The sequence below is a fragment of the Peromyscus maniculatus genome, chromosome 2 (genome assembly GCF_049852395.1).
Source record: "Peromyscus maniculatus bairdii isolate BWxNUB_F1_BW_parent chromosome 2, HU_Pman_BW_mat_3.1, whole genome shotgun sequence".
Lineage (NCBI taxonomy): Eukaryota > Metazoa > Chordata > Mammalia > Rodentia > Cricetidae > Peromyscus > Peromyscus maniculatus.
The window spans coordinates 201,898-223,917 of NC_134853.1; the positions used below are offsets into that span (position 1 = coordinate 201,898).

General features: G+C 37.1%; 1 protein-coding gene across 4 annotated transcripts in view; it reads left to right on the forward strand.

The window, feature by feature from the left end:
* Positions 1-18,638, forward strand: part of Ythdf3 (YTH N6-methyladenosine RNA binding protein F3) — a 34,129-nt gene extending 15,491 nt beyond the window's left edge. For 2 of the 4 annotated variants that reach the window (XM_076563658.1, XM_076563656.1), the window contains 2 exons: positions 4,302-5,900; positions 15,579-18,638. In XM_076563658.1, coding sequence (XP_076419773.1) covers positions 4,302-5,900; positions 15,579-15,602 — 1,623 coding nt within the window. In that variant the 3' untranslated portion in view covers positions 15,603-18,638. The remainder of the gene's footprint in view (positions 1-4,301; positions 5,901-15,578) is intronic. The other 2 variants (XM_076563657.1, XM_076563653.1) reach the window with 1 other exon arrangement.
* Positions 18,639-22,020: the final 3,382 nt, after the last annotated feature.

A 22,020-nucleotide genomic window follows, 5' to 3' on the forward strand; every position in this document is an offset into this window, starting at 1 on the left:
TCCCATGGTTATGGTTAATAAATATGCTTGGCTGCTTTGGCCCATGATAAGGCAGGATAGAGGCAGGAGGGAAATCCAAGCAGAGACAGGGAGAAGAAGGGCAGAGTCAGGAGACACCATCCAGCTGCCCAAGGAACAAGATGCCAGCAGACTGGTAACGCAATGGCTACGTGGCAAAATATAGATTAATAGGAATGGTTAATTTAAGATGTCAGAGCTAGCTAGCAATATGCCTGAACCATAGACCAAACAGTTTGTAATTAATAGTAAGCCTCTGTGTGTTTATTTGGGACTGAGCAGCTTCGGGACACAGAAAATTTCTGGCTACAATCTCTCCACTTTTTTTTTTTAAACCTAGGCATTTAGTGCTATGAACTTGCCTTTCATTGTGTCCCAAAAGTTTGACTATGTTGTGTATTAATTTTCATTCAATCTAGAAAGTCTTTAATTTCTTTTTTCTGTTTTGATCCATTTTTTCCTTCAGTAGAGAGTTGTTCAGTTTCCATGAGTTTATAGACTTTTGTTTCTGTTATTGAAATCCAGCTTTAATCCATGGTAGTCTGATAGGATGCAGGGTGTCATTTCAACTTTCTTGAATCTCTTGAGATTTGCTTTGTATCTGAGTATGTGGTCAATTTTGCAGTAAGCTCTATAAGGTGCAGAAAAGAAGGTATATTCTTTTGAGTTCGGGTGAAATGTTCTGTAGATATCTGTTAGGTTCATTTGGTTTAGAAAGTCTGTCAGCTCCAGCATTTCTCTACTTTTTGTCTGGATGACCTGTCCATTAGTGAGAGTGGGGTATTAAAGTCTCCCAACATCAATATGTGAGGGTCAGTATGTGATTTAAGCTCTGGTTGTGCTTTTACAGATTTGGGTATATATGTTAAGAATTCAAATGTCATCTTGGTGGATTTTTTCCATTGAGTATGTAGTGTCCTTTCCTATCTTTTTTGATTACTTTTGGTTTGAAGTCTATTTTGTAAGATACTAAAATGGCTACACTAGCTTGACTCTTAGGTCCATTTTCTTGATATATCTTGGTATATCCCAACACTTTACTCTGATGTAGTATCTGTCCTTGGTGCTCAGGTGTGTTTTTTGGATGCAGCGGAAGGTTGTATCCTGTTTTTCATCCATTCTGTTAATGTGTGTCTTTTTATTGGGGGAAATCAGTTCATTGATATTGAGAGAGATTAATGACAAATGGTTGTTGATTCTCGTTATTTTCTTATTCTTGTTTTTGTTGGTAGTGGTGGAGGAGAGAGAGTTTCCCTTTTGATTTTGCTAGTCTGAGATTATTTCCTGTGTTTTTATGGTTGTAGTTAACCTCCTTAGCTTGGAGTTTTCCTTCTAGCACCTTCTGTAGTGCTAGATTTGTTGATAAATACTACTTAAATTTGGCTTTATCATGGAATCTTATTTCCTCCACCCATGGTAATTGAAAGTTTTGCCGGGCATAATAGTCTAGGCTGGCCTCTGGTTTCTTAAGAGTCTACAGCACATCTGTCCAGGCCCTCTGGCTTTTAGAGGCTTCATTAAGAAGTTAGGTGCAATTCTAATAGGTTTATTTCTTTGTTCTGTATGTTTATTGTTTTGATGATTATGTGCTGAGGGGACTTTTTTTTTCTGCCCCACTCTATTTGGTATTCTGTATGCTTATACCTTTATAGACATCACTTCCTTTAGATTAGGAAAACTAGATTTTGTTGAAAATATTTTGTGTTCCTTTTGGCTGGGTTTCTTCATCATCTTCCTATTTTTCTTAGATTTGGTCTTTGCATGGTGTTCAGATTTCCTGGATGTTTTATCTTAGTTTTTTAGATTTAACATATTTTTTTGACTAATTATCCATTTTTTTCTGTCATACCTTCAATGCCCGAGATTCCGTGTTCCAGCTCTTGTATTCTGTTGGTGAAGTTTGCCTTTGTAGTTCTATTCAAATTCCTAAATTTTTCATTTCCAGAATTCCCTCAGTTTGGGTTTTCTTTACTCTCTTTCCATTTTCAGGTCTTGAACAGTTTTATTTCTTTCTTTCTGTTTGTTATTGTTTTCCTGGATTTTTTAAAAGGGATTTATTCATTTCTCCTTTAAGGACTTATATTCCTAGTCATATCGGCTATTTTGAGTTCTTTTTTTCAGCTGTCTTGGAATATTTAGGGTCTGCTGTGGTAGGGTTCTGGGCTCTAGTGAAGACATATTTTCCTGGTTGTAATTGTGTTTTTACCTGGCATCTAGGCATCTGCTATTGGGATGATTACAGATCGATCTGTATCTGGTGCTGATATCTGGTTTTGTCTTTGTTGTGTGGGTGTTTTGTTCCCTTGGTTTCTGTTTCCTCTCTGGATTTTAGGAGAGTGTGATACCTGTGTGTTGCTTGGTAGGAAATTTTCTGTTTCTTTGCCTGCTCAGTTGTGTTCCCAGGAAATGCTTGTTGGTGTTGGAGGCTAGGATAATTGGATGAGGTGGGTAAGGAAGGTTGGAGGAGTAGATACTTTGTGATCCTTTGGCAATGGAATCAGAGGAAAGGGAGACTGCAGCAGGTCGTTACAGAGCTGGAGATGAGACTGGGGGATTGGATCTGGAAGAGCAGAAAGAGAGGTGAAAGTCAGCTTTCCTGGCAGGAGTGGCCTTTGGGTTAGTGGCCTATTGGGTAAAGTAGGGGGTGGGATTCAGAGGGGAACATTTTAGGAGGAAGAGGTTAGAAGGGGAAAATTTGTGAGATCTACCAGAGATGATTTTGTCGGGGGAGAGGTGGGGAGGCAGAGAAGGCTGCTTTTGAAGGTGTTTTGTTGTAGAGCTGTTGTGAGACTGGGGGATTGGGTCTAGAAAAACATATTAAGAGTCTGCCTTAAAGACATTTTTGGGGAATACCTTATTTTTAGGGAAATTTTAGAGTATTTTTTATATTGATTTGTAACAGTTTGGGGTGTTTTTTCCTCATTAGTAAAACTTGCTATTTTTAATTTTGGGAAAATTTAAATGTACAGTTATTTAATATGCAAACTGAAGTTTGATTTTTTTATTGTAGTAATGAAAAAAATTGCTGTTTCTATAGTGAGAAATATATCCATAAAGTTAAAAGCATGGTGGTTAACTGATCCATAAAGTTAAAAGCATGGTGGTTCATAGCTATTGTCTCAGCACTTAAGGCGTGAAGGGAAAATCAAGGTATTGAGGCCAGTCAGAGAGCATGAAGAGTTAGAAGCCAGCTTTGGCTACATATACGTAGCAAGACCTTGTCTCACGTTACCCCTCATAACAGTCATGCCAGTATTGCACCGTTGAGTGCTTCTTGCTTGGCAGGTTGGTATTGTAGCTTGAAAGGTCCAGAGATGGGTGCACACTTAGTGCCTTTTCTCCCATAAGATCCAGTGTCTTCTGACACCTATAAAAGCTATCAAGCAGAGAGGAAGAGAGGAAGCTTCTAATTTATTTCCCTCTTGATTACTGCAACTAAAAGTGTATGGTCTCTTCAATAGTGGGGTCTTATCATCTAGTTCTGGTGGGCAACCAAAGAGCTATAGCAATAGCCTGTATTGTTTTGAGGGCCTCTGGGGTCTCCCTGATTGGCAATGGGATTTTCTTTTAAAAAATGTGTGACTTCTGGGAGCAGCAATAAGATAAAGAGGATATTTTATTGTATTTCATTTTAAAAATAGAGGAGAGTAAAACAGTTAATTGTGTTTAATGGTGTAAGCATAATCTTGATTTTTATTTTCTTCTCAGATATAGCATTTCTACATTTTGTTTTTTCTTAAGTACAAAATTTAAGTGGCCAAACTTGATTTCATAAAGTTTGCATAAAGATTGCAGTTTAATTCCTCTATTTGACTTACATTCTGGATTTGTTTAAGTCTAGTGTGTACATTATAATTTAGTGCCTGTAAAGCTTACTAGCATTTTGTAGAAATTTCAGAATTTTAAAACTGGGACAAAAACCCAATCTTTATTTTACTCCTATACCTTCTGCCTAAAAATGCTATAATTTTTAATATTTTAAAATTATTCATTGCTGACATAATCCTAGCACATAATCCTAGCACTTAGCACATAATCCTAGCACTTAGCAGAAGCAGGAGGATTGTAAGATTGAGGCCAGCTGGGCAGCAAGACTGTCTTAAGGGTGATGGTACTCATCTGTAATATTTCTGCTGATAATATTGATTTGAAATTTTAATTGTGTGGAACAAATACATCTCTTTTCCATTCACCTAAAACTGCTCTCAGTCTTTCATCTAACCTTTTTCTCTTTTCCGTTTAAGTGAACATTTCACTACTGATTGTGGTTTTCTGTTTTGCAGAATAACAGCTATCCACCAATGTCAGATCCATATATGCCTAGTTACTATGCTCCATCCATTGGATTTCCATATTCTCTTGGAGAAGCAGCATGGTCCACGGCTGGAGACCAGCCTATGCCGTATCTGACAACCTATGGACAAATGAGTAATGGAGAACATCATTACATACCAGATGGTGTTTTTAGTCAACCAGGGGCATTAGGAAATACCCCTCCATTTCTTGGTCAACATGGATTTAACTTTTTTCCTGGTAATGCTGATTTCTCTACATGGGGGACAAGTGGATCTCAGGGACAATCAACACAAAATTCTGCTTATAGTAGCAGTTATGGCTATCCACCTAGTTCTCTTGGGAGAGCTATTACTGATGGACAGGCTGGATTTGGCAATGATACTTTGAGTAAGGTGCCTGGCATTAGTAGTATTGAGCAAGGCATGACAGGACTGAAAATTGGTGGTGACCTGACGGCTGCAGTGACAAAAACTGTAGGTACAGCCTTGAGCAGCAGTGGTATGACTAGCATTGCAACCAATAATGTGCCCCCTGTGAGCAGTGCAGCACCTAAACCAACTTCTTGGGCTGCTATTGCCAGAAAGCCTGCCAAACCTCAACCGAAACTTAAACCCAAGGGCAATGTGGGAATTGGGGGTTCTGCTGTGCCACCACCTCCTATAAAACACAACATGAATATTGGAACTTGGGATGAAAAGGGGTCAGTGGTAAAGGCTCCACCAACCCAACCAGTTCTGCCTCCTCAAACTATAATCCAGCAGCCTCAGCCATTAATTCAACCACCACCATTGGTGCAAAGCCAACTGCCTCAACAGCAGCCTCAGCCACCACAACCACAGCAGCAACAAGGACCTCAGCCACAGGCTCAGCCTCACCAAGTGCAGTCTCAACAGCCACAGCTGCAGAATCGCTGGGTAGCTCCTCGGAATAGGGGAACCGGCTTCAACCAGAACAATGGAGCGGGCAGTGAAAACTTTGGTTTAGGTGTTGTACCTGTTAGTGCTTCACCTTCTAGTGTAGAGGTGCATCCAGTGCTGGAAAAACTAAAGGCCATAAACAACTATAATCCCAAAGACTTTGATTGGAACCTGAAGAATGGACGTGTGTTTATAATTAAGAGCTATTCTGAGGATGATATCCATCGTTCTATCAAGTACTCTATCTGGTGTAGTACTGAGCATGGTAATAAGCGTTTGGATGCAGCTTACCGTTCTCTGAATGGTAAAGGCCCACTCTATTTACTCTTCAGTGTGAATGGCAGTGGACATTTTTGTGGAGTGGCTGAAATGAAGTCTGTTGTGGACTATAATGCATATGCTGGTGTCTGGTCTCAGGATAAGTGGAAGGGCAAATTTGAAGTTAAATGGATCTTTGTCAAAGATGTTCCCAATAACCAATTACGACATATTCGCTTAGAAAATAATGACAACAAACCAGTAACCAATTCAAGGGACACTCAAGAAGTACCCCTAGAAAAAGCAAAGCAAGTGCTTAAAATAATTGCTACTTTCAAGCATACCACCTCAATCTTTGATGACTTTGCACATTATGAAAAGCGTCAAGAGGAGGAGGAAGCCATGCGAAGGGTAAGTAAGAATCCAGTCATTTTTGTGTGAGGATTCATCCTCATGGGTGGAGTGTATTGAATGGCATCCTTTTTATACCTCTTAATATTATAGTTTATGCACTTTATTCTGAGAGAAATCAAAAGCTTAAGAAACAGAACTCTAAACTACCTCAAATCCACAGCCCTTCTAGTCACTGTTCTTAAATATTGGTTTTATGAGAAAATACATTTAAAATTTGGAGCACTATTTTCAAATAAATGTTTGCTATTGCTTTGTTTCATGAGAAAGGTGGTATGTGTGTGTGTGTGTTATGTAAAACTATAGTATATATTTTATAGGACCAAAATGTGTAACAAAATAGAACAAGAATTAGGAAGGGAGATCCGAAGGTCATGACCTTTAGAATTAGATCTGTAGCATTTGATTTTCTCATGTTAACACTCTTTCTCTGAGACTCGGGGAGACTTTCTGAATTTACATATATTTGTATATGACTGGAATGTCCCAAGGTAAGACAGGCTTGAGTTGCTGTCTCTTCAGAACTAAACATCAATTTGGGGGCCTGATTTTAGATGTAAAGAGAATGGGGAGGGTAGGATGCTGTAGATAATGCTCTATATAAATAAAACACTGATGGCCAGTGACCAGGCAGGAAGTAGGTTGCCAGGCAGGAAGTAGGTGGGACAAGGAGAGAGGAGAATTCTGGGAAGCGGAAGGCTGAGGGGGGAGACACTGCAGCCACCGCCAGGACAAGCAGCATGTAAAGACTCTGGTAAGCCACCAGCCACGTGGCAAGGTGTAGATTTATAAAAATGGGTTAATTTAAGATAAAAGAACAGTTAGCAAGAAGCCTGCCACGGCCATACAGTTTATAAGTAACATAAGCGTCTGAGTGATTATTTTATACATGGATTGTGGGACTGTGGGGCTTGGGGAACCTGGAGAGAAGCCCTCCAGCAACAAATGGTGCCCAACGGCTCGAGTTTCCACCTTAAACCTGAGAATATTTAATAACTATGAGACAGTGGATCTGGAGAACAATTTGGAATGTGGACAGTTTGATGTGGGTAAAGATGTTGTTTTGGGATATGCTTATTTTTTAAGATCTTTGAAAAATAGAGGTAGAGCCTTCCTTGATATAGACAGTTGAGATGGGACTCAGACTTGGGGTTTTTGTTCTTCCATGGCTGCGCCTGTTGAAATGGGATGAGATTGTCCAGGAGAAAAGATATGACAAAGAAATATTTATAAGATTTTTCATTCTTCTACTACAAGTACATTTTTTTATGTCTCTTTCCTATCTAGTCTGAAAATTTAGTTGTGGTTTCACTAATTTTATTTATTTATTTATTTATTTATTTATTTATTTATTTATTTATTTATTTATTTATTTATTTTTCGAGACAGGGTTTTTCTGTGTAGGCCTGGCTGTCCTGGAACTCTGTAGATCAGGCTGGCCTTGAACTCAAGAGATCAGCCTGCCTCTGCCTCTCAAGTGCTGGGATTAAAGGCGTGCACCACCACCGCCTTGCTTAATTTTAATGTTTTAATCTTATTTACTGAGTTTTCCCCTCCTGAATATTTTGGCAGTGGGAGTTCTTCAGCTTTCTTTTCCAGGCAACAAGATTCCTGTGGAAGAGCCAATTTGGCATATCCTATCTGCCTTATGTAGTTTAAAATGTCAGGTTCTCTTATTTCAGAATGAGAAGTTTCAGGGGAATTTGAATTTTCAAGAGAAATCTATTCCAGTCAGTATATAGGTACTGTCTCATTGTTTGATGTGGACACATTCTTAGATTTGAACAGCCAGTTTTCATTATATTTGAGTAAAATGAAGTTTCATGAAAAGACCAAGATAAAAAAATTGGATAGTTCATGGAGCAAAAGATAGTTTAAAATATAGAAGCCAGGTGTAGTGGTTCACTCCTTTAATCCCAGCACTCAAGAGGCAGAGGCATGTGATTTCTGAGTTTGGGGACAGTCTGTTCTACATAGTAACTTCCAGCACAGGTAGAGCTATGTAGAGAGACCCTTCAAAAACAAACAACTGTATATAGAACATACATACATACATTACATACACATATAAAACAAAATTACAATCTGTCTTGTAGGAGGGATTCCTATTCCTACATGATTGGAGCAGAATACTCAAAAGTGTTTCTGAAAACTTAAAACATGATTATCAGAATAAAAAATAGGTTAGCCAGCAAATTAATGGGAATATATTTCCATGATAGATCTTCTTAAAGCTTTAGAAGTTCATATTGAAAACACTAACCAAATGCAGAACAGTTGACAGGAAAATATAGTGGTCTGAGTTTTTTAAGCAGCAGGAAAAAAACAGTGGGAAGGATAATTACAGGAACCTTTCCAGGATCCCATGTTTTCAGATGGAATAATTAAATGATTAGCAGATTAGTTTAAAATAATAAAAGACACGAAAGCAGAAAAATCTTAAGACTTCCTAAGCAAAAGATACTGCAAAGGAAGGATAAGCAGGTTAATCAAAAATGTTTCCTGTCTTCTCTAACCCTAGGTATGAAAAGGGAAATATTTCAAGGTGCAGTAGAGGGGGGGTATAGAATTGCATCCCTCAGGTAGGTAAAGCAATGAAGTCCAGGCTTATAAGAACTTAGCCTCCATAGTTTTTGTTTTTTTGAGATAGGGTTTCTCTATGTAGCCTTGGCTGTCCTGGAACTTGCTCTGTAGATCAGGATAGCCTCAAACTCACAGAGATCTGCCTGCCACTGCCTCCATAGTACTGGGGTTAAAGGCATACGCCACCACTGCCTGGCTTCCTCTGGTTTTTAAAAGAAAGGTTGAAAGAGGCATTTCAACAAAATGAAAAAAGAATCAAAGAAATGCTGATAATTCCTGGTAGCTATTGGTTATACTGGAATAAATACCCTCTCACAGGGACCCTGAACACATTTTCAGTTAAACAGATTTGTTTCTCAAGAGCAGTAAGAGTCTTTAAGCCTAACATATAAAATGGGCTTATGATTGGGAGCCACTATCCTTGGCAGGTAGAGGAATATGGGAAGAAGAAGGGGGGGAAAACCTGTAGATAATCTTTGTTGATACAGGTATATAAGCTGATTGAGAGCAAGAGAGTTTGCTCTTTGTTCATTTCTTAGTATCAGGTAAAAGGACTGTCACAGAGCCTTTAAGAAGATACTGCCAAGTGAGTAAATGCTTGAAAGCAGTGGTTTTCAACCTTCCTAATGCTGTGACCCTTTAATACAGTTCCTCATGGTATTGTGACCCCAACCTTAAAATGATTTTCAAAATGATTTTCTTTGTTACTTCGTAACTGTAATTTTGCTCCTCTTATGCATTATAATGTAAATATCTCTGTTCTCTGATGGTCATAAACCACTTCTGTGGGTCTTTCACACCTAAAAGGGCCATGACCCAAAGGATGAGAACTACTGCTCTAAAGACTTTCAAAGTTTGTGTCTCGGAATTTTTCTTCCTCATTGGTCTAATCTGTAGTATTTACTGGTTGTTCAGCATATATAATAAATGCTGCCTGTGGATATGATTTCTCCATTTGTACAAACAGTAAGTTATAAAAGTTCAGTGCTAGCTAGAACATTAGGAGATGGGGTAGGAAACACATGCACATTTTTATCTTTCTGAAGTCAGCACAGTTTATTCAAATACTATGGTAATTTAGGAACTAGTGCCTTAGGCATATTATTTAAAGCCCTGAGATACAACACTGATACTCTAGGCCCAACTTCTTTACAAGTGGCAGCCTCAAGCTGGGCCTAGAGTCACACCTGAAGCCCTGATTGGTATGAGAGATTTCCTTTAGAATCTAAGTCATTTTTGGCAGAATTTAGTTTAAAGCTTGCCAGACCAAGAGCCTTGTTTTGTTTCCTTTTGATGATAAGCTACTTTCTACCAGACTGAAGAAGCAGCATTCTTGGTAGAGTGCTTGCCCGGCATTTAGGAAACACTACATAAAATCATTTTTTTCTGTTAATTTCTTCATTTTTCCTGTTTTTTTTTGTAGTACACATTTAGTTTATTTGATCTTTGGCAAAAATGATTGGTTTATATTTCAGTAGAGTGTGTTTTTCAAGTCTTAAATATTAAAAAATAGTTACATGGTGTATTCAGAGTTACACAGTGCACAGGTTAGAGGACAACTTGAGTCTGTCTCTCCTTGCATCTTGGGTTGTGATGTTAGACAGTTAACATGTGTGCTGCAAGTGCTTTAAACAGGTGAGCCATCTCATGAGCCACCGAAATACTTACTTTGTAAGTGCAGACTTCGTCACTGGGACCTGTTAGTGTAGTTGTAGATCAAACTGTGTCTGGGCAGAGAAGGGCAAGGATAGTATTAGAATAGGAATAGAAATTTAAAACAACCGCTTTATTCAAAGCATACTCATTGCCTTTTCCTTAGTGGCTCTAATTTAGAATTTGTTGTGTACTGCAGACTTCTTCTGTTTTCTTTTGCTTTCTAACAAAAAAGGAGCTACCTTTGTTGGGGCAGATTATACCAGAAACTTAGCTCAGGCTTGTACAGAATGAAAGGCCACACATGCTCTGGCTTCTGAATGGATAGGGTTGTTAAACCATTGTAACTGTCCTTATCCTACATATTCTTTTAACACTATTTAGTATTGGGGTGTGTGTGTGTTTGTGTGTGTGTGTGTGTGTGTGTGTGTGTGTGTGTGTGTGTGCGCGCGCGCGCGCGCGCGCGTGCATAGAATATGTGCATGTCATAAGACGTGTAGTGGTCAGAGGGCAGTTTTGTGCAGTTAGTTCTTCCACATGGGTTCTAGAGTGGTTTCATCAGTTTGTGCTACACTTGCCTAACCCACTGAGCCACGGCACCATCCTTGTGCATCCCTACTCTGGAGCCTGGATCTTTCTAACATTTACAGATGTTCTTTCATGTAAGCCATCAAGTTTCCTGAAGCATTGAATCTATGAGCTATTTTAACTTCAGTCTTGGTCCATCTTAATTATATATAGTACAGGCTTTTCCTACATCCTTGTATTTTCTCAGCAATATCCTTTTCTGTTTCAAAACCCAGTCTGGATACCAGCGTTGCATTTTGTTATGTTTCTTAATTACCTCCAGTCTATTATGGTTTCTCTCTCTTTGTTTCTCCTTTCATTTTTAAAGACTACTGACTAGGTGGGTTTTCTGTTCATTTTGTTGTTATTTGTGTGTTTGAGTGTTTTGCCTGCATGTATGTCTGCACCATGTGCATGAAGTGGTGGAGTCTGGAAGAGGTTGTTAAATCCCCTGGAACATGAGTTACAGAATGATTGCTAGATGCCAAATGAATGCTGAGAATCAAACCTGGGTCCTCTGGAAGAGCAACCAGTGCTCTTAACCACTAAGCCATCTCTCCAAACACCTGCCCAGGTGTTTTTTTTTTTTTTTTTTTTTGTTGTTGTTGTTTTGTTTTTTTTTTTTAATGTCCCTTAATTTTAGGTTGCTTCAAGCATTCATTAGATTGAGGTTATGAATTTTGGCATGGCTATAACAAATGTGTTCATTTTATCATATGTCACTTAGTATTGGTGATTTTAACTTTGATTATTTATGTGAGTGCCTTTTAGGTTTCTTGTGTCTGTTTAGTTGTTTGTTTTTTTATTTTATTTTTTTGTACTATACTGTTTTTTTTTCCTAACTCAGATATTATTAGGGAGTGAGTGATCACTTACCCCTTTAGTATATAAACTACTTTTTTTTTTTTTAATTAAAAAATTAGATTTTGCCTGTGCCTTTAATTCCAGCGCTTGGGAGGCAGAGGCAGGCATGGATCTCTGAATTTGAGGCCAGCCTGGTCTACAGAGTGCATTCCATGGTAGCCAGGGCTACACAGAGAAACTCTATCTGGGGGGCAAATTAGTGGCTCTTATCTACAAAAAATACTTTGTTTGTTTGTTGCATTTGACTTTTGAGTGTTTTGCTTTGCCTTTTCCAGGCATTCACCACCTCCTTCAGCTCAACTTCAGCTCATTTTCTTACTGGGTGCTGTACCTTTGTGGCTCATTTGCAGGCTTAGGTCTGGTTGTAGAAATGATACTAATGATAATGAACCTCAGGTCATTAGAAGGAAAATTGGCAATTTGCCTATGATATAAAAGAAGCTACAAGGCCTTCTTAGGATACTGGAAAAGTCTTGTTTTCTAACTCCTTTCTAGTTTGAAGGAGATGGAAGTCTTAGCTCTGTCAAAAGAATAGAAGATAGTAAATGTGCCAAATATCCATGGGCATATTTGTGGTCCTGGCCCTGTGCTCTTCATTCATCTCTCTAGTGTTTTATGCTTAGTTGGGGTAGGGAAGACCTCTTCTATTACATGGTTGTTTTCCTTGAAGACTCAGTAGCTCTCCTATCTCACTGTCAGCTCAGTGGAGGCATTTTGCTATGGATGGAAAATGGAGGAAGGATTTTTCTCCTCAATTAGTTTTTAAAGTATCATTTAGTTATTAGAGTAAAAATCTAATTTTCTGAATCACTCTGGATTATAACATAAAAGAATGACTTTCTGCATAATTAATCCTTTCCTAGGTTGCACTGAATGGTAACCCTCTATATGTAAATCATGTTTCCCTCATCTCTCTTAGCTTTAACAGCACATGTAATTGTGATGCCAACTGTGTGATAAATTTCTCATTTTGTAATAAGTCGATGAGATCATTGGCAATCCATCATTTCTAAGTCTCATTTTCTTCTGATCTGCAGCTGATAGCCTATAAATATTTCATTGTGAATATATACTTAATTTGAGACGCAACCCTACCTTTTGGAAGTGTAAATGTGGATTTTTGTTCTCTCTCTCTCTGTTCATGTGTAGGTAGGTGTAGATATGCTTATCAGTTCTCACCTTGCATCTTGTTTGAGACAGGGTCTCTTGTTGTTTACTAATAGTGTATATGCTAAGCTAGTTGGCCTGAGAGCCTCCAGGAATTCCAGATGTGCATTACCTGTCCGGCTTTTAGTGCATACTGGGGATCAGAACTGAGGTCCTCATGTCTGAGTCATGAGTCATTGAGCCATCTCTCAGCCTTATTACTGTTTTGAAAGAAATGGATTATATATTTCTGGGGACTCAAGTTTTCTTGGTGTACATTTACTATACACTGACAATTTCCAAATTTGCATTCCCATCCTGAATGGTCTTACTATATCCAGGAGCATCTATTTCGATCTGTATTTGAAGTCCTCACTCGTAAACATCTTAAATCCAATATAATCCCTATTTCTTTGCATGGCCCTGACTCTTTCTCTTCCTTTTAGATGGCAGGGCACTATAATGTTCCTCTTTTAAAAAATCATATAGGTATAATTGTTGTGTGCCTGTGCATGAAGTTTGGGGAGGGAAACACGCATTTCCCAACATGCCTGTGAAGGTTAGGGGGACAACTTAGAAATTGGTGGGTTCTGTGGATCAGATTCAGGTCTTCTCAGCAAGTACCTTTCCTCACTGCACAACCTTGCCAGCCCAATACTTCTCTTCCTTGCTTCTGATCTAATCCATCAGTAAGTCTTGTGGCTACACTTTAATATTTGTTCTGAGTTTCTCTCTGGCTCTGCCTTTTTAAAAGTTGTTCATTTTGTCTTAACCTTCTCGACTTACTGGCATATTGCCATTCTTGGTGCTTTTATTTCATCCTAACAATTATTTATTTATTTATGAGACAAGCTCTCCTATGCAGCCCTATGTCACCTGCCTCAGCCTCTCAGGTGCTGAGATTACAGGTGGTGTGCTACCAAGACTGGCTGTTTGAGTTTTCAAAGCAGTCATTCACTGGTTACTAAAAATTAGCTTTTAATTTTTGTTTTGTTGCACATTTGAATATTTTTTGAAACTCTACTGATGTAAATTTTTAGTTCTTTGGTAGGCTATAATTAACATTTTATTCATAGAAAAATGTTCTAACATCAGATATTTTTTGAAGAATTTAGAGGTGTAAGAATTTTTAGGTGTGTGCGTGCGTGCGTGCGTGTGTGTGTGTGTGTGTGTGTGTGTGTGTGTTTGCTTACTTGCTTATCTGTTTTGCTTCTGAAATTGATGTTCAAAAACAGTGTGTGTGTAGAATTGATTCTTTGGGCCAGCAAAATGGCTCAGTAGGTAAAGGTGCTTATTGCCAAGTGTGGTGAGCTGAGTCTGAACTCTGGAACCTACAAGATGGAATGAGGAAAGTGACTGCCACAAGTAGACTAATTCCCCCCCCCCCCGCCCCCGCCCCAATACAGAGGTTTTTAGAAAAGTACAAACAATTGAACACTGGCATTATTGGAACTTGCATTCTGGGCTGTCATGTGGTCATAGCCTTGTGTCCTAGTTAGAACTCTGAATTCAGTTTTCTGTGATTTTTATGTTTAACTTTTGATGTACTTGTTTTACTAAGGAAAACTTGTTACATTCTCCTATTATAAATTTGCTAACTATTGTTACAGCTTTTGGAAACTTGAATGTACCATTTATACCATTCAAATGTCTGTCTATATAGCAGTAGCTTTCATCTCTGATTATTGAATATTTTGTCTGACATGATTTGGTCTATGTTGTAATGTGTATCTGTTACCTTAACTTTTCTTTGTCCATGTGTTTTGGATTTATTTCTCATAAATATGTAATATGAGATTTAAAAATGCTTTTGGTTTTCATTTTCATGGATGAATGTACATTATGACTCATGTTATAAAAATTAAGTATTTGTTTTTCCTCTTATTTTCTAATCTAAGATCTTTTAGTCTTCTCATCTTTTAGAATTATGGAGTTTTCTTTTATAGTTTTCTTTACTATCTCCTTTTCTGTCCCTTGACTTGAAAGTTATGTTTTATAAAGAGAGATGAATTAAGTATATAATCAGTGTATTTTAGTGATTTTTGTAAAAGTTGATTACAGGAGCTGGAGAAATGGTCCAGAGGTTAAGAGCGCTGCTTCTGGAGGTCCTGAGTTCAATTCCCAGCAATCATATGGTGGCTCACAACCATCTATAATGAGATCTGGTGCCCTCTTCTGGCTTGCAGGCATACATGCAGGCAGAACACTGTATACATAATAAATAAATAAATCTTTTTTAAAAAGTTAATTACAGTTCAAACTGAAACATTCTATTTCTTTTTTTAAAATACATTATTCTCATTGTTGTAACTGATTCTCACCTTCCTGTCTAATGTAGCCTTAAGTAGTTACCTCTTCACCTCCCCCTCTGATCTCTGTTCCCTCTAAAATAGCAAACAATCCCCCTCAGGAGACAGTCTTGGGTCTTCTTTATTTTTGATATAAAAAGTTGCAATATACTAAATTTGAGAATAAGTGGTGGACACTTTTTAATCAGAGTCATTTAAAAATTATACTGACCTCTTAATATACCTTTAATGCAGTGTTGTCTCCATCTCAGCCAATAAAAAGCTTTTAAATTGATATACTACACTATTTAAACTTCACTTGGAAGGACTCAGAAGAGCATAATATTCTTACCTTAAAATAGGAATGTAAAGAGGATATAAACTATCTTGAAATAGGCCTTTGTTTTTGGAGTTGCTTATTTAAAAGGTTTGTATCAATCATCTTACTGTGATAAATAGAGATAATAATTAGTAATTGAAGAGCTGTGTCTAGAGATGATTTGCATTATATGTACCTGTAGTTAAAATCACTACATGGTGATTGTATTATGTTATAATATTTATATTTTTCTTTCAGGAGAGAAATAGAAACAAGCAATAACCACCGTGTGGAGATGTCCTATTAAAATGACAACACTAATGATGTAGACTCTGGAAATGCCTAATAAGTCAAAGAAGACGTTATTAAAGCTTTTTTTTTTTTTCTGCTTAAGGTGACATCTTTGAACACTTTAACACGAAACTGACTCTTCTTGTAATGGTTTTCATCAGCGCATCTGCCCTTATACTCTCACCAAACACACTTGAGAACTGTAACTTCATCAAGCACTTTCTGTCCTGAAGCTTTGACCAGTACCTGCTGTCTTTTGTAATTATGCATCCTAGCTAAGGCACAGAAGACTGAATGAATGCAAGGATTCATTAACTTTTGAATTTGTTAAGTACTAACAGTTAACCATTAGAAGTGGTTCAATGATGTAAGAGTCTCACTGCTTCAACCTTTTCTTTGTTGTAGTTTTTAAATTGTCCATTGTTAGCTATTTGACAGATTAAAAGCAAAATAATCATGCCATATTTAGTCCTGGAGTTGTTCAAGTCTGAATGTTTATGTGAAAAATTATTGTAGCAAACTTTTAATATGGCAAAGCAACCTTATGCTCTATTTTAGCCAAAAGAAACATAATCTAAAATTATATTAGAACATTGCCCTTGTCTTCAAACTATTGGTGTAACAGAATATTGATATGCAGCTTGGTGGACTCAATTAATGCACACCCCCCTCCCCAATTATATGTACATTGGTTTGAGGGATGATTTTTGTTTCTACCACTTAACCGAATCTCAACATTTTGAGTAAATGTACCTCAGTCTACTCAGACTTTTTATGACCTTTATAACTACGTTTAAAACCCTTCAATCCTGTTTCTGGGTGTTTGCGAGCGGATTGCTATCATGAAATAAAAATTTATTACTCTAGGTACTCACTAGCTAAATAAACATAGTTCTTGTTTAGCAAGCATATACTGTTCCTCAACTCTTTTCCAGCTTTTGCAGTGTCCTGGCATCCTTAAAATACTTTGAAAATATGGCCTTGATCCATGAATTAAATCAGTATCTAAGTGAATGTGTTGATGTTTTATTGATCAGATCTATATAAGTGGGAATACAGCATATATCTGGGTATTCTTATAGTTATCTTTTTAACATCCTATTTTTTTCATATCAACATTAATTTTGTATCTTGAAACAAATTGATTTTGTATAATTGAATGTGTTGTGCATCTGTATTGAGTGATTTGATGGCATAAGGTTATGAAAATAATGTCCTACCCCTTATATTACTGTTTTGAAAGGAGAAAGCTATGTAGAATGATATGTTAAAGGTGAAAATAGCAATACAGTAGATTTGAATACCTTGATGTTTTGCATTACTCCATTTATGTTTACATCGTATTTAGAGATACTTTCATTTGCTCTCGTCTTTGCTCACTTCAACTCAAAAGCCTCGTCATGGATATTTCTTTGAAACTTTGATTTATATAATTTTTTGTACAATGTTTTAGAATGTGCAAATATTGTATTTTTTATTAGAATACAGTATTTGTAGATAACCATAGCTACTTCACAGTTACTTGGTAGTCCCAGTGTAGTTATGTCAGTGTTTACTGAAGGGAACATCAAAATATTAATGGTATATTAAAGAATGAACTTTCATAAAGGAAAATTGCACCTATTTTACCTTTTTGAGACTAAGCCATGAAATCTTGTAACATGTCTCTTAACTATTTATAATGAAAATTGGCATTTGGGTATAGTCAGCACAGCAATGTTCTATATCCTTAAGATTGTATAGGTAGGACATTTCAAAGATGACTCATGTCATTCTGGAGCTCCTACTAGAGAAAACTGTAAAAGGGTGACCTTGTAGGAAGGAGCTGAGTCCTCCCCCTGAGGTTCTCTTTTTCTTGGTGCTTTATTAGCAACTCTGGATATTTTTATAAAACTAGTTACATTATAAACTAATTCAGTCTTGTTTAATTTACATTAGGTTTTATGTAAGAAATGTCATCAGATACCCAATGAGCAGGCTGACTGCAGTAGACTCAGACAGGGCCAGTGTAGCTGAGAGTCTGTTCGTGGTGAGAAGAACATCCCAGTGCCTTTAACCTGAATTTCTAATCTTAAGTGAAATGGGTGCAGCATTCCTTTGGGAAAAAAAGCTTCCACTTGGTAACTTTGTGTTTTTCTCACCTAAGTATTCCCCAAAGCACCAGCCTTCTCTTCCTTCTTGGTCAGTCAGTATATTGCAAGATTATTTTTCCATTAAGTGAAATCATTACAGGTTGTCTCTATAGCACAACCAACAGAATGTTTCTTAACTGCAGGGACCAAAAGGGAGAGAGCCTGGGCTCTACAAGAGTAGATATGTAATAAAATGTTTCAATAATCTTAAATTAAGACATTGGTCCCGTGATTTCTTGCTTAATGTTTTTCCAATTTGTCATTTGAATGATTCTTATTAAAGTTATCTTATGTGGGTATTTTATTTTTAAAGGTATTATAGTTTGTATATTTAACAGTAAGGGGGAAAGTGTAACCAAAATTAGTATTCTCTCACTATACATATTGGTACTTGAAAATTCCTTAAAAAAACAAAAAAACAAAAAACTCAGCCTTTTAGTGCTTAATTCCTCATTTTAACGTGATCTTTCTAATTGAAAAGCTGTGTTATTTTTGAGTACCATGCATGAAGGTTAAGCTGATGTTTAAACAGTTTGCAATAAAAAAACTCAATCAGCTTAAGTCATTCAATCATTTCAAGTGCATTCTGCATCCTTTACAAGTAAGTTTGTGAGATTTTAAGAGAATTGTGTTTTCATTAAGTTTTGCATATCTTTTGTTATGCCATGTAAATTCCCTTTTTCATATGATTAAAGGAAGGGTATGATGAAATGATTAGTTCATTTACATTCACTTGTAGCAGTTACAAATGAGAATTTGAATTTTGTCGTGTTTGGGTTTGTTCATTCCTGTGAATGATGGTACAGTAGGTGAGATTTTTTTTTTTGTTATGGTACCGAACTCACCATTTGGTCCTCTTTAATCTTTGAGGGTTTCAATAAAAATTGTTCACTCATATCGGTGTTCTTTCCTTTTTATCTATCTTTATAAATATATGCTGCTTGCTAGGAAATATCTTTTGCCTATTATGATTTTCCTGATTGGCAAATGCATGTAAGTTACTCATTTTAGTTGGTCATTTAGATTGAGTGAATTAAAGACAGGGAGGATCCCTTTATTCAATCTAATCAGCCTGTTGGCTTACATGTTCTTAATACTTAAGAGAAAAGAGGAAGAGAAGGCCTTTTTTTTTTTTTTTAATGCAGCAGGAGGAAGTAGTAATGCCAGCTGTCTAAGAGCCTATCTCTTTCTTGGCCCCAAGGAATGGTTTTCTAACAGTTATACATTATCTTTTAGAATTCATGGAATTTATCTGGATGGTATGTTCATCATTAACTTAGCTCTCTATAAAGCATTTGTTTGGGTGAGAAAGCTAACATTTTAGTTTTGTGTTCTCAAAACCAGTTGTTTGTATACAAGAATCACTGGCTGTGTCCAGTGCACCCACTGCAGTAGCAGCAGGAGCCTCCTTTTGGTCTCCCCAAGAGAAAGTATGTGTTTCATTAGTGTACATAGAATTGAGGGTAGTCATTAGTCACCTGTAGTTAGAACCTGATTATTCTTCACTGATCTTGCTTCTCAGTGCTGGATTTGGGGATTTCTGTTCTAGGAACTAAGATATTCCTAGAGTTAACTGATCAAAGTGGTTAACTTTACTTTCTACTTCTATAGTACTTACCAGTATATAATCTCAAAATGTAGTAGTTTTCCCCTGCTAAAATGACAGACAGAATTCTTGTGTAGTACCTGTATGTAGTGGTAGTAGGCTAGGTACAGTTTATTCGTAAGTAGTGCACTAAATCCAGAATTGATTTAATGTTGGTTATCTATGTAACATTGGAGCTAAATTTAAGTGAAAAACTATTCCCATGAAAATGTAAAATGAAGATAGGGATTCAGAGTAACTGCCCAGGGTGAATCCCCACCTCTTCTGCCATCCTACTTGGTCCTTCAAAGAACATATATTTGAAGAATTCATATATTAAAGTTGGATTTTTACATGCTGTGCATTTGGAAACACTGGATGATGGAATTGCATTTAGAGGATATAGGAATAAGTCAGTTGAGTTACATCTAACTGATGGGATGACACCGAACCAGTCTCTTAGTTGTTAGTGTGCAAATAGAATACAGCTAAGATTGTGCATTTCTGAGATTTTGTAACAGGATTTATTTAGACAATTAGAGTTGTAGGCTATGGTAGTGTCTAATGATGTCAAATGTTTTTCCTTTGAAAGTAAGTTTGGCCAACCATGTGATTTTTGTGTGTCAAGAGTATTAAACATGTCCCAAAGACATCCATTTTTTTTTCTTCTACCATTTCATAGTATCTTTTTATTCTTCATAAATCAGGTTAGAGCAATTTTACAGAAAATCTGAAAAGAATATTTAGAGTTCTTACCTACTTTGTACCCAGCTCCTCGAGTTCCTGATATCTTAGAAATTAATGAGTATGGATCCTTCATTTCCTCAATGTACACTTTAAAATTTCTCTTAGTTTTTACCCAATGTTCTTTTGTCAGGTTCCCCCAAGAGTACCATGGCACTTCTAGTTTTCACATCTCCTTGGTTATAGTGGTTTCTTGGGCTTCTGTTTGATGATAATGATTGATACTGTGGAGAATATTCCTCCTTTGGAATGTAGCTGGTAGGTAATTCTGTTTACTTGGGTTATACGTTTTAGGGAGGAGGACTACACACATGAAGGGCTTTTTTTTCTGTCACATGTCAATAATGTGACTGGTGATGACTGGCTGAGGTGGCGAATGTCAGGTTTCTTAAATTTACTCTTGTGTACGATGTCCAAGGTTAAACCTAGAGTCTGGCACATTCTAAGTACTCTACTGCTGGCCCACTTAGCTTCCCTTTGTCTTATGAGACAAGGGTATGATGGCTAATCATGAATGTCAGCTTATTTGAACTGAGAAGTACTTCTGGGGTGCTTCTGTGAGAGTGAAGACTTTTTCCAGGGACCATTAAATAGGCGAGGACTAATCCTGAATGTGGAAGTAGCATCATCTACTAATAGACTGAGGGCTCAGAGGGAATAAAAGGAGAAGAAAGAAATGTAAACATCTCTGCTTCCTGGCCACTATGATGCGCCACCCTTCTGCCATGATAAAACCAGGAACCAAAAAATCTTCTGTTTCCCCAAGGTATTTGGTTAGTGTTAGAAAATGACTAAAGCATAGGTTCTTTCTGTGACTCATTCTGGCCTCAAATTTATAATCTGCCCTTTGCCGTCTCTGCTAGGATTGCAAGTGTGCATCACCACAATGCCCTGCAGGTTACTCCTCCAGTGTATTCAAAGGGAGTTCTAGTCCACATTTGAGGGGAGAATTAATACTGTAATTCTTGTATTTAACAAAGATTTATAATTATAAAATAGAGAAACTTAATTATTCACCCTCAATTGCTGAAAGGTTGTATGTCAACATTTCCCCTTTAGAAAGATACATCTCACTTTCTATACCTTTTTCAAGGGGACAGCAGAGATCTTGAAGGACTTCTAATAGGACTGACCTATTTCAAGCATAATTGTATGAAGAAGCAATGATTCTAATAAAGGGGTAAAAGATAAGCAAATTTTAGGTCATGGGGGCAAATTCTGACTGTTGTGTGCGAGTAGGAACTGATAGTCATTGAGCTTTTGCTGGAGAAAAATCTGAGGTAGATGTATGCTATGATTAGACTGGTGTGTTCCTTTAAAAGAAAAGGTGTTTAAAACAGTGTAGCATCTTTTGTAATTGAGTCTTTTTTATATATACTTTTAAAAATCAACATAGCATTTGTACATATTTTGTGGGGTTCAATGATACTGTGTGCAACATGTAACGGTCAGGTGAAAATAGTCATGTCTGTCACTCAGACGTAAGCATTAATTGCTGTCAGTTGTAGCTTTACTATGATAAGGCTGTCCCTACTGACCACCCCTCCCCCACTCTTCCCAAGTTCTGATAACCACTGTCCTATGCTCTCAGAGGTCATGTGAGATTATGCAGTATTTACTTTTCTGTGCCTGGCTGGTTTTGCTTGACATAATGTTGATGAACTTCTTTTGAACATTGTAAGGTGATTTTTAATATAGTGGCCAAGAGTTTTGGAGGTGGGTAAACTAACTGTTCCTGGAATCTGAAACCCCTACCTAATTCAGTATATTTTCTAGTGGGTTAAGAGAGCAAAATAGTACAATAATGATAATAAGATTTATTTCAAAATGGTTAAATGAGGTAATACCATCGTGTGTTTATTTCTATCCCAGGGCTTACTTTGAGCCCTCAAATATGAACTGTCCTTTTTTGTTGATGAAGAATGTAGGGTCTGTTGTGCCCTTAAAG